Below are 12,116 nucleotides of genomic sequence, written 5' to 3'. Positions count from 1 at the left end.
CACAACAGTGAGGACCAGAGGGCTAGCTTAAGTGGGAGTCTCTTCTAGAGCATGACCTCTGACCCCAGAGCTGAGAATAACAGCAGTGACAGGTTAAGTATATTAACTGTTCAGTTGTCAACAGAATACTTCTGTCTATGTTTATAGGTGAAGTGTCATCAGTACTGGCCCAATCCAGACCGCAGCGCCACCTACGGAGACTTTACAGTAGCCTGCCACAATGAAGAAGGCAACACTGCCTTCCTGGTCCGGGAGATGACTCTCACACACACGCAGGTAGCCCCACACGCACACGTACAAGTTTGTTTACTTTTGGGTCACTTTTAGGGACATCACATGAACTTACATTCATTTCCTGTATCACTTACCCGAAACACTGACCCATCAGCTTTAGTACAAATGACCTGGTCTGAAATGTCTCATCAAAGATAGCCTATGTCAGGAACACACATAAAAGAGAAAAAAGTGCCAAACAGGAAAGAACAATTAGGACCAAATCAGAGGAACGAGGGAGTGGACGGGAGCAGGAGAGAGAGGAGGCTGAAGGCATGCAGAGAACGATGCCGGGTCCAATCAAAGCGAGGGACCAGTGTCTCAGCAAGGATGAGCCTGCTGAGGACACCGAGGAGGTGGGTTGCCATGGTGACCAGTGTGGGCTGTTCTTTTTCTGGATCCCGCTGCTGCATGCAAGCCACGTATTGGGTTCTGGTTACCATGACAACCCAACCGCCCCGGTCAGTCACAAATAGAGAGCGAGGGAGAGCGGAACAGAGAGTGGGACGGTGGAAGTTTGAAAAACAAAAATGAAGAATGTAAGTTTGTCTTATTTTCATGTTTGGTGCTCAAAGTCTTCCTTAAATGTTTTCGTGCCACGTAATATATGTGACATAACATGGCGGTATTGAGGACAAAATCAAATAGAACATTACCTTTCAATAGATGATCACATGTTCCTGCTGTGTGTTCTCCTGATTAGTTATCTGTGTGAAGCCCGCCATACATTGTGACCTTTGAAATATATGGCTGTAGGAGGAGGCAATTAGCATTCTCCTCTGCCTGTGATTGTTGCTATGGAGATAGATGTGTTACCATGGCGATGCAGCAAGGCAGTATAAAGGAGGAACCCAGGGGTTCTGAGTCGCACATGAAACTGGTCAGTTGTTATCGGCTGTTGGTTCTGTGTGTTTTTTGCAGCAACATAACAATTTACATTTTGTAGCAGAGCGATAGTAAATATTGTCTTCAATATCTGGCATTTGATGAAATGGGAAAAGAACAACATTAATCACCATGTGGTCCAGCGGAGTGGAGGAAATAAAACCACTGTTTGTTATTCACACTAGCCGTTTTATAATGCCTTTTAAAGGCCATAACTACACACACAGGGTGCTGTCCGCTGTTCCCAGAGGACTCAGAGCTCAATGGAACATGCGGTGGTCGCCCACATGAAATACAAGAACCTGTTTTGGGTTCTGAGGATGAATGATATCTGAGAATAATTTATTACTTGGGAAGCTTGGGTCATGACTGGGGTGAGTGTGAATGCCCTCTGTTTGTTTCCAATAATAAACAAGGCAGCGCATGAAAATATGGTTAGATGTAATTTGGCTTCTTCTTTTCACTCTATCTGCACTGTGTGTGTGTGTGTGTGTGTGTGTTCAGAGTGAGCAGCAGAGAGAGCTCACCCAGATTCAGTATCTGGCTTGGCCGGACCACGGCGTCCCGGATGACTCCACTGATTTCCTGGACTTCGTGTCTCTAGTACGGACCAAACGCGCCGGACAGGACCAGCCGATGGTGGTACACTGCAGGTACAGCGGGGAATCCATTAATCCGCTGGTTTGTGTGTGGTTCCATGGTGATTGTCTGACACAGTCAACTCATTTCCACTCCGATTCTCTCTGGTCTGTCTTATTTGCAGTGCAGGGATTGGTCGGACAGGGGTTCTGATCACCATGGAGACGGCGTTGTGTCTAATGGAGTGTGGTCAGCCAGTGTATCCTTTAGATATCGTCAGGACCATGAGAGACCAAAGGGCCATGATGATACAAACACCTGTATGTAGACTCATCCCTTTGTCTGTTTAGCTGCTCTCATCCTCTTTAAACCATCAGCCACAATATTTCTCTCTCTCTCTCTCTCCATCAGAGCCAGTACCGATTTGTGTGTGAGGCCATCCTGAAGGTCTTCGAGGAGGGCCTGGTCAAACCGTTCATGACCGTCGTCTACCAGCTGAGAGAAAATGTGGAGGAGGAGAGGGAGGATCAGCAGAAGGCAGGAGAAGGAGCCGAGATGGCAGCGGTGGACGAGGGGGAGGCGGCTGTGGTGGAGTTGCTGGAAGGAGGTCTGGATGAAGAGGATGATGACGACGAAGAGGTGGAGGTGCTTGATGTGGGGGAAGTGACAGAAGAGGGGGAGGAGGAGGATGAATATGAGGAGGAAGTGGAGGAGCCAAGCGTCGCAAGCGTAACAAGCGTCGCAAGTGCTGCAAGTGCCATCAGCGCCATCAGTGAGACCAGCGTGAACCCTGATCCTGACCCTGATCCTGCTAACCCGTGACTTTTGAACTTTGGTAGTCATGTGGGTTGCTAGGAGGAGGCCAGGTGGGCCGGAGGAGAGAACAAGAGCACTGTTGCACTTTATGCTGACAAAAACGGAAACAAAAGACACACAAACGAACATACGTGACAGTCATGGACAAGCTAGAATAAAAAAAGAAACCCAGCTGTGTTGAATAGGTACCATTAGTGGATATTGTGTGTTCGGGGCAAAGAAAAAAAGTCATGAAAAGTTAAACGTACGAGAGAATAAAATGTGGATGGGGAATTGCTGTAGTGCCATAAGTAGGAAGAGGAAGGGCTGCCCCCATGGATGGAAAGTTGTTTTATTTCCGCGACGGGTCGCCCTGTCCCCTTCTGAGCGAGTCTGCCAGACGGACCTGCCCTTTTTTTAGTGTCCTTTTAGCTGATAAAGAGATATACCTTATCTTTTGTTCCTCAGAAAGAGTATTTATTGTGTTTTAGTTTGTGTCAAACCCTGTCCACTGAACAAAAAAAATAACTTGTTTGTTTGTATGAATCTAGAGCTTCATGCTTTCCTGATTAAATCGTAGGTACTATAAAGTAGTGCGATTCCTCTTCTAACTAGTTCTTTATTTCTTTTGCTTTTTCGTGGAGAAAAAAAAAAAGAACTGATTTAATTTATTGTACTTTGGTTTTTTTTATCTCTCAGCTTTCTGGTCTAAGTTTCTGACGGCACAGATGGACAGCTGAAAGCACTTTGTGTCTCACCGCTTGTTCGATGCCGTGTGCAAGTTGTACTCCTGATGCTGCTGTGTGCTGTGTTTTTGAGCTCTACCGACACGGACGCTCTGAAGCGGCCTCGGTGTTTGCTGGGCACCTCTCTTTCACATCAGTCACAGCAAATCAGACCTCTCTGAAAGACGTAATGATGGGAAGAGTCTAACTTTCAGCATTGGAGAGACTATACAGAACAAATTCTCCTCTCACCGTAACAGTGTCACAAAGAGAGGCCCCAGTAGACACACAGAGTTAGAATCTAGCTAAGAAACAAGGCCGAGGTCAGTTCATTTCTTTATTCAAATTCACACGTTTAAATCAAACCCCGGGTCCCTGCTGAAGTGTCCTTGAGCCAGACACCGACAACAAATCCCCATTGTGTGTGAAGCGCTGTGGCTTCACTCCGACTGATCGATCAATGACACCAGTATCATGAATTAGTTCTTGAAAGCTGCTCTCAGTATTTTTGCTTTTTAGAATTGCTTTGACAGTGAACTGATCTCAACCTTAGTGTGACTTTAAAAGCTTCCTCCACTGACCTCCTTTTATATACATAATCATTTAAATATCATAAACAGGAGCAGACATGGATCTCTTCCGACACATTTGCAGTTGAGACTGGTGTGAGCCGTCGTAAGACTCGCTAGTACCCTCAATCAGACTAGTTATTTGGAAATGTCCTCATCGAATCCTTATTTTTGACTAAGTTTCATTGAGGTCCAGAGGTCACTGGAGCGGGCCTTTAATCCAACCTTTGCTGTTTTGTTTGAGTTTTTCCTCAATCTGTCTGTTGACAGTTCAAAGAAGCAGCACAAACAGAACACTCAACCGATACTTTCTTTTATTGATCTCTCCCAATGGTACTTCATTTTAAGGCGCATGTTTGGTTGTTTTTTTTCTAGCCAAGATGATGATGTGTTAATAAGAGAGAGTGTTAATGAGACTAAGTAGACTATTGTATTTTTAATTCACAAAACCCAGCATCAAGTTGCCCGTTCTTTTTTTGTGTCAAAGTACAGGTTAAGCCGCCATCGTACTTTACATAGTGGTATGGAATGAAGTGTAGCCTCGTCATAATTTTAGATATTTTTCCTATCGGCTGCTTCAGTACCTGCTGTTAAAGGAAAAACAACAAAAACCTACTGCTGTGAGTGTGTGTGTGTGTGTGTGTGTGTGTGTGTGTACACTCAGATTTCTGTCTTTATCTTTCTCTGTACCTCTCCCTCCGTTTCTAACGTATAGTTTGTTAGCTGTCTGGTCTAAGCCTGCTTGTCCGTCAACTGGAACGAAGGGTTGTGCCATAAAGCCACAAACCTAATCTAACCTGATCTCAAGTTGTTTTCTTTCCCTGAAGAATCTCAGATAGACTTTGTTTAAAGTCTGTCCTAAGAACCATTTCAAACCCAGACTCGTACCTCCCTGTTAAACAGCCAAATCACACTTTTGACACAGAGCAAGAAGAGCCTCGCTTTCCTCCTTTTTTTTTTTTAATTTAAATTTATATATCTCTGCTATATTGCGGACCTTTTCCAAAATCTGCCCAGCTCCTTCTCTCAGGCACCATCAGTCACTTCTACAGAGCCCACGCAACATCCATGGTCCATTCTTCCCATTGTTCTTCCCCAGATGCTTTTGGATCATTTTACATGGAACCCACTCTCTCTGCTCGGCAGAATACCAGAGCAGTATCAATCTCGTTTCCCACAGGACGCACTGTGGGCCGCCAGTGAATGACCAAATAACTGGTTTAAACTTGTCTTTATTTTATTTGGCCTACCCCACACGTATGAGCTTTTAATCAAAAGAACAACGTTCAGCACTCGGTGGCTTTTTCTAATCACTTGTTTGCATTCAGCAGGGGCTCCAACCGCATCAAATTTAATTAACTCCGAAGGCCTCGTGATAAAGTGGTGTCAAAAACAAGTTCCCCTGAAAAAACATGAATTTCAAACATGAAAATAAAACACGGCCCCCTGCAGTGCAAAGTGAATAATTGATTTTCCATCTGCACAATCAGCTTTCTGTGTTCAAAGTGTTTGGTTGTTGACACATAATTGGTGCACTCTGTGCGTTTAGGGTACTGATCAAAGGTGGTTTGGAGGGGACCAGACGTGGGCGTGGGCTGGAGTTAGTTGTATTTTTGTAAAGATGAAAACGGCTCGAGTTGGATAGGGAAAGGACGGCACTTTGTAGAAGGCTGAGTGGCAGGTAGTGCAACTGGGGAGGGGCGCAAAAAGATATGACGCATTGTTAAAATGAGTTGTTCTTTTTTTAGGGGGGGAGGGGGGGATTTTACATTTTTAGTTTGTTTAAAAATAAAAAAGAACTCCTAACTACACAGTGCCACTTGTTAATTTTGTGTAAATAATACTAGAACATGTAAATACAATGTTGTATATGAAAAAAAATCTTTAAAATAAAAGGGAAAATCATTTGTGAGCAGAAAGATTTTGTTTTTGTTTTCCTTTTGTTTTTTTGTTTTCCTTTTGGATGATTCAAAATGTGTCACAATTGGTGTGTTTTTCAAGACTGCTATTTCAAAAAAACAACTTTGTTTTTGGTTTGAGACGTTATCTATTACAGCGAGTGTATATACAATGAAACGCAAAACAATGAGAAATGTTTTACCGTATTATACCCTTGGTTAACTCCTACCTGTGTCATAAAAACCTTTGTCCTCAGTCGCTTGTTTCTTTCTGGTATCATGGTTTATGGTGCTTTGTCTCAACACTTGATTGTGAACTATTAAAGCTGCTCTGTGAAAACATGGAGACGTGGCCTCAGACCTCCTTTTCCACGCTGTAAAAGTGAGGTTGGGCGGATGGACAAGAGGTCTTCTCGTGCTTCTAGGTTTTTTTCTTTTTTTATGTTTTATGTTTATGTGATTAATCTTTCCCATGAGCTAGCCAAAGCAATACATGTTTGTAATGCCAGACATTAAAACAAAACAACAAAAAACATCAGAAGGCTTTCCAAGAGGAAATAATATAAAAGTAGCTTCCTGTAATGACTACCAAACGCACACAGTTTTAACACTGGTGTAAATGAAACATTCAAGGAGGCCTACTTTAATGTAAAGGTCAAGGTCAAAGGCCAAATATCTGGGCAGTGTATATGCTATCCACATGCATTTTTGTGATCATAGCACGTTGGGGTTTTAGTTCATTTGCACTATTTAAAAAAATGCAAAAACAACGGTGATTAATTTAAATTGAACAATATTCAAGAGAACACAAATTATTATACATACGGTATGACTAATACTGATGACAAATAATTTGAACAAGATATAGGATGTTTAATAACAATAATCGTCATGCCATACTGTTGCATTCCTTCACAATCAACACACATTTAATTCAGCTTTATTTCACACACCATAATAAAGTAATAATACAAAACAAAAACCACAACACAGAGGTATTATCATTGCAGTTCATACATCCACAGTGATTAGGAAACATATACATTTGTACATAACATTTCTCAACAGCATTAACATTAGTCACTGACGTGGATTGCAATAGTCCATCTCAGGAGCTAGAGCAAGATTCTGGACCATGAAATGCCACCTGAAGCTTTTTCCACTGTTGCTTTCCTGTAACTGCACAAGTGGACTCAAAAGAGAGCTGACTAACATCATCCAAACACATTGTCATCATTCCTGAGGATGTGACCCAAATATCTTACTTTGTTTACCACGTCTGCCATCAGGAGTCAAGCTAAATGTTGCCTCTGTCGCACCGCTTGAGCAGCTGCTGTAAGCCAATAAGAAGACAGGACGACTACATCATCAGCCACATTAGATGGTTATTAAGACCTAATTAATAACTTTTATAGAAAGATCATTCATATACAGATTGAAGAGAACAGGTGACACTATTATACCCTGTTATGCTACCCCGTTAGCAACTAAGAAGGGTGCAGAAACACTCTTACCTCATCTAGCTTGGGATGAACTTGAAAGCAGTGTCACTGAAAGCAATGTCATCTAAAAAACACTTACAACATTAAAATACTTGTTGGCAGGGGCAAGAAACTCATTTATTTGTACGCACAATGCTACTCTTCTGTGATGACCTCCAAACCCGAACTGGACCACAGGTCAAACAGGTCAGATCGTCTCTGGCCACATTTTCTAAACCATTATTCCCAAACTAACCAGAAGGGGACGCTGCTGTCTAATGGTGACACACAATGGTATGGCTCAGATTCAATTATTGAATAACGAGACCAATCTTCTTCACACTGTACGTTTTAAATGGCATGACAACTACTTCATGCACGTGTGGTTATTTATAACAGCTATTTGTGACTGTTTCTATCGTTATTGCATGTACAATAACGATATCTATTAGGAACCTTATTTTCTCTGGCCTTGTATTAACAAATTACACAATGAATGAAAACATTAAATGTAAATTAACATGGGCATTTAAGTTTAAAACAAAAAAATGTAATTAACAATGCCAGCTCAAAGAAAACCGCTTGTCGCTTTAAAAATGCTAATTACGTTTCGGTGAGGGATTTAAGGTGACGTCACATCCGGAGGAAAGCTTTGCCTCCTACTTTTTGTTGGGACCTGAGAGAGAAAATTATCCCCGCAGAAGGAAACGAGGTGGGGAGAAAAGAAAAGAAGAAGAAACAGGAACAAGTTACAAACATGGACATGTCCGAGGTGGCTGTTTACTCGTCTACAATGCAAGCGGACGTCCTTTCCCCTTGAATTCGTTCTTTTGTAAGTACGCCTTTATCCGGACCTCCACGGGAGCAAGTGTACGTCGGATACGGCTTTACGAGCAAAAGGCGGCGTTTGTTTTGTTGCCCGGGACCCACTCGTGCGGCCGGAGTCTTGTGCGCTGCGCACGTTAATTGCTAACGGTTAGCTCGCGCTGTAAAACAAGCGCACACCTGTTGCTATTTATGCTTAGAACACCAGTAACGTTACCTCAGGCCTCGCTCGACTGGGCACAGTTGTGAAGCTAATGGGTTAAATTGTTTATTTGTTTGGTTTAGTAATATTATTTCAGACTTTAAGAGGTTTTGTACAGTCCATTTTGACCGGTTTTCTCTTTGTAAATTAATGTTTTTTGTGCTTGCTTAGTGCTTTGTAACAAAGTAAGTAACGCTAACTGTAAAAGCAATAATACCAATTTAATTACTATTATAAGGCTCCCCCTCTCACTGGTTTTACGTTAGGGGCTCATAAATACATTAACGTTAACAGGATACATTTAAGTTTTAAAGATGAATTATTCCTCTCCCCAGGCTGAGTTAACGTTACTTTCAATATTCAAATTCATTCAAGCCATCTCGGTTAGTCATCATCTGAGTTGGTGTTTGCCACCTGTAACGGTCAGTTGACCTACAAGTCGTAGTCAGGCAAACTACTTAGTTAATATAATATATAGTAAGGCCAACTCCTGTTAATGCTGCGTAGTTTCCCTTGTCTGGTCCCAGAATATTGATTAATGTTAACTAGTTATATGATAACAAATGGGCCCACCTGTTAAAAAAAACAACCTCATGTTTCTGTGTCATATCAACACACTGTTGTCCACCTTACATACTTGTAAGTTTCACAATTTTTTTTTTCATATGCAACAGTTCTGCAGGTCTGCACAGTTCACAAACTCAAACTCAACTTTGTGTGTGTATATCTTCTCTCTTCTCCTCCAGGTGTAACCCTCCCTCCCTCCCATCATGCTGAGTTTCCTGCGCAGGACGCTGGGCCGACGTTCCATCCGGAAACACGCAGAGAAAACTCGCTTACGGGAGGCCCAGCGTGCCACGACACACATCCCTGCTGCTGGGGAGGCGAAAGCCGTCATCACCTGCCGCGTGTCCTTACTGGACGGGACGGACGTCAGCGTTGACCTGCCGGTGAGGAGGGTTGCTCAAGTTTGAGCCTTTTTCGGGTTGTTGCGCCTTCATTATGCTGCAGTGTGGACGCTAACTGTCATCAACACCCAGATGTGTGTCACAACATCTGGAAGTTTCAGCGCATGAGAAACCTGTAGGAGCTTTTAGTGGCTGCATAAGAATATTTAGTGTAAATACAGTTCAAAATTAGTTGAGGCAATAAGTAAGTAATGCGGCAAATAAGAATTAAAAATATGTTTTGGATTTAATGGACACCCACTCTCTCTGTTATGCTCTTTTCCTCTCTTTCTAATTTTTAACTGAGTAGCAAGGCTTATTCTACACTTTTACATGATTCTTGAACAAACGTGTAAAGCCGTAGACCGTTTGTCATTGATGTCAAATGGGCTTCAACCACAACCATCAGTGGCAAAAGTTCTCTGTCTGTGTGACTGTTGCTGATCACCTGTAATTCCATTATCCGATCTGGAGAACAAAGTTGATCACATGACCACATCACATGACATGTAAGGCTCATCGCCAAGAGGACACACAGCAGAACTTCACTCTCCCCCCTTCCTCTCGTCTTTCTTCTCCTATTTTACACTCCTTTTCTTTATTCTCGTGTTCATGTTAACTGTTTCTTTATATCGACATTTCCTAAACACCAGGCTTCTGCTGGTTAAACAATTGCCATCTGTAATTGTTATGTATTATTTAAGAACCTAGGGCATGAATACATGGATATTTTTTCCCTCATGTGATCTTTAGTTTTGCTACTTTGTGTTTCCACTGGCGTTCCATGTGTTTAATGTGCAGCATTCCTGAGAGGCCAGTCCGGTATCTAACTTTCCCGTATCAATGTTATCTTGACAGTTTGCTGTTTGGCGTAAATTACAAGAAATAAGTATTATTATTATTATTATTATTATTATTATTATTATTACTATATCTGTCTTATTAGTTAAACTCCAAATGTTGTTGGTTTTACACTTTCTTCTTTTTTACATCCCCTCCAATGTGTGTAGAGATTATTCTCGACATAAGTCGTTGCTTATGCGTGAGACCAAGCAGTGATGCTTAGAAGCCGTAAATGAAACCAGGATCAACGAGGATTCGAGCATTCCTTACCAGCTTATTGGGCAAGAATGCATGAACGTATTTTATTCAGCACGTCTCACAAGTGAAGTCACACATTTTTGAGTCTGTCATAGTCTAAGAGAGGCCAGATCATTATGTCTTTCCTATTCAGGCTTTCCTTTCTCTCGCTCGCTCTCTTTTGGTATATCTCTTGTTTTTGCACAGATGTTATTACTGGAATTTTGTACAAAGCCGTTTCACCAGTGTTAGTTGTTTGTTGGGAGTTTTCGCGTTTCCTATTTAATTGATGAAGTTAATTGACTTTGAACAAGCAAGTGTGCTTTAATGTCTTATTTTTTTAAAGGCATTTTTGCTGTGTGTGCCTGAAGGAGGTTTTAAAATTTGATTGGATATCTTAATGCATTCCAGCCGAGTCCTGGCCTTAAGCTGTTAGATTTCAAAATGAGCTTTTTTTCTGCCTACCATCCCCCAGGTATAGGTAGCCTCTGCAGACCCTTCTGTCTTATAATCAGTCTATCTCTAAGTGATAGGACATTGAAACCCAGTTAGGAGCATTGCTCTGTTTGCCTTCTACGTATGTATTCCACTAACGACAACATTGCTGACCCCATTTCAACACAACAAGGGAAGAACTACTGTGGAAGAGAAGACATTAAAACAACTTTCTTCCCTGCAGCAGAACTCAGCTGGGGGAAATGTCAGCTAGACCAATGGTACAAAGTAATTTGTGTAGACCACCCTTGGGGCCATTGATGCTTTTGGGTTGTTGTGGTGGTGGTGGTTGTTGTTGGGCTATTCTATCTGAACTGATCCTAAATGCTCTGGGTACGATGGGGAACTGATTGTTCTTGGAAGAAGTCCTCTGACAGTAGAAAGGGAAGCTGAGCAGATTTGCAAAAATAAATAAAAATGCTGGTGTCTCAGCCATGCTTATCATTTAGTTAACCAGACTGAGAAAAGGTTACACTTAGCACATTAATTTCTATAGCTGGGAGCCTTTCTCTGCTTAAGCATATGGTGTAAAAGCCTCCATTGATTTTGGGGTTGGAGCGATTGAATCTGGAAAGACTAAAGTTTTAGTTTTTGATTCATGTTTTAGTGTTCGTTATTGTTTGTTTTTGGGTTGATGCAACTTTTGTTAAGAATTTAGTAGTTGTCAATTCTGCTGCCCCCCACACTGTCACTGCCTCCAACTTCTTTTTCGCTCGCTGTAGATTTAAAGCTCAGAGCCAAAGTTAAGTACGTGCAAGCTTTATTTATTTTGTCACGATAAGTCATTCGGTTGCTGTTAGTCCATCATTGGAAAGTTGGGACTGATTTAGGCTACATTTGTATCTATACACTTACACAGTGTGTGTGAGAGAGAGAGAGATTGGTCTTGGATACATTATCCATTGTTTAACATGTGAATTGACGATCATCTCTTACACCTTAACCTAGCATTTTGGGGTATTCTCATTTCTTTTTGCAGCAATACTATAAATGAAAAGTCAAGAGTGTAATATACTCTAAACCACACAGCTTTCCTTCTTAAAGTGCCCGAGTCCTCCACCAATTTAGACATTGTGTTATGGCCATTTCAAAAGGATACATGACAACGTTTGTTGGTTTAACGAACTTGTACATAAGAGCATCAGCTAAATACCTCAATGTAACTGAGACGCGCAGAAAGACTCCAAACAGCTGAACAATATGCAGGCAGTATAACAAGGCTTTGGGTGCAACACACACACACACACAATGAGCCCTTTGTACTCTCTCTCCCTGGGTACTGTAGGGGTGCGCTATGCCTTGTCAACTATGCCATCTAGCATGGGGCCAGTCCCCCTGAGCTGTCCAGGAGATCTCTTGGGG

The 12,116-nt window shown here is 42.0% G+C and overlaps 2 protein-coding genes across 3 annotated transcripts in view; both read left to right on the top strand.

Annotated features, from left to right (window-relative positions):
* ptpn4a (protein tyrosine phosphatase non-receptor type 4a) overlaps positions 1-6,070 on the top strand; it is a 62,583-nt gene extending 56,513 nt beyond the window's left edge. For both annotated transcript variants that reach the window (XM_034562559.1, XM_034562558.1), the window contains exons 24-27: positions 148-276; positions 1,663-1,811; positions 1,922-2,057; positions 2,149-6,070. In XM_034562559.1, the coding sequence (XP_034418450.1) occupies positions 148-276; positions 1,663-1,811; positions 1,922-2,057; positions 2,149-2,559 (825 nt within the window). In that variant the 3' untranslated portion in view covers positions 2,560-6,070. The remainder of the gene's footprint in view (positions 1-147; positions 277-1,662; positions 1,812-1,921; positions 2,058-2,148) is intronic.
* Positions 6,071-7,840: 1,770 nt separating this feature from the next.
* epb41l5 (erythrocyte membrane protein band 4.1 like 5) overlaps positions 7,841-12,116 on the top strand; it is a 28,677-nt gene continuing 24,401 nt past the window's right edge. The window contains exons 1-2 of the mRNA XM_034561099.1: positions 7,841-8,037; positions 8,979-9,182. Coding sequence (XP_034416990.1) covers positions 9,003-9,182 — 180 coding nt within the window. The 5' untranslated portion in view covers positions 7,841-8,037; positions 8,979-9,002. The remainder of the gene's footprint in view (positions 8,038-8,978; positions 9,183-12,116) is intronic.

This window comes from Cyclopterus lumpus, chromosome 21 (assembly GCF_009769545.1).
Source record: "Cyclopterus lumpus isolate fCycLum1 chromosome 21, fCycLum1.pri, whole genome shotgun sequence".
NCBI lineage: Eukaryota > Metazoa > Chordata > Actinopteri > Perciformes > Cyclopteridae > Cyclopterus > Cyclopterus lumpus.
This window is presented reverse-complemented; position numbering and strand designations above follow the sequence as displayed.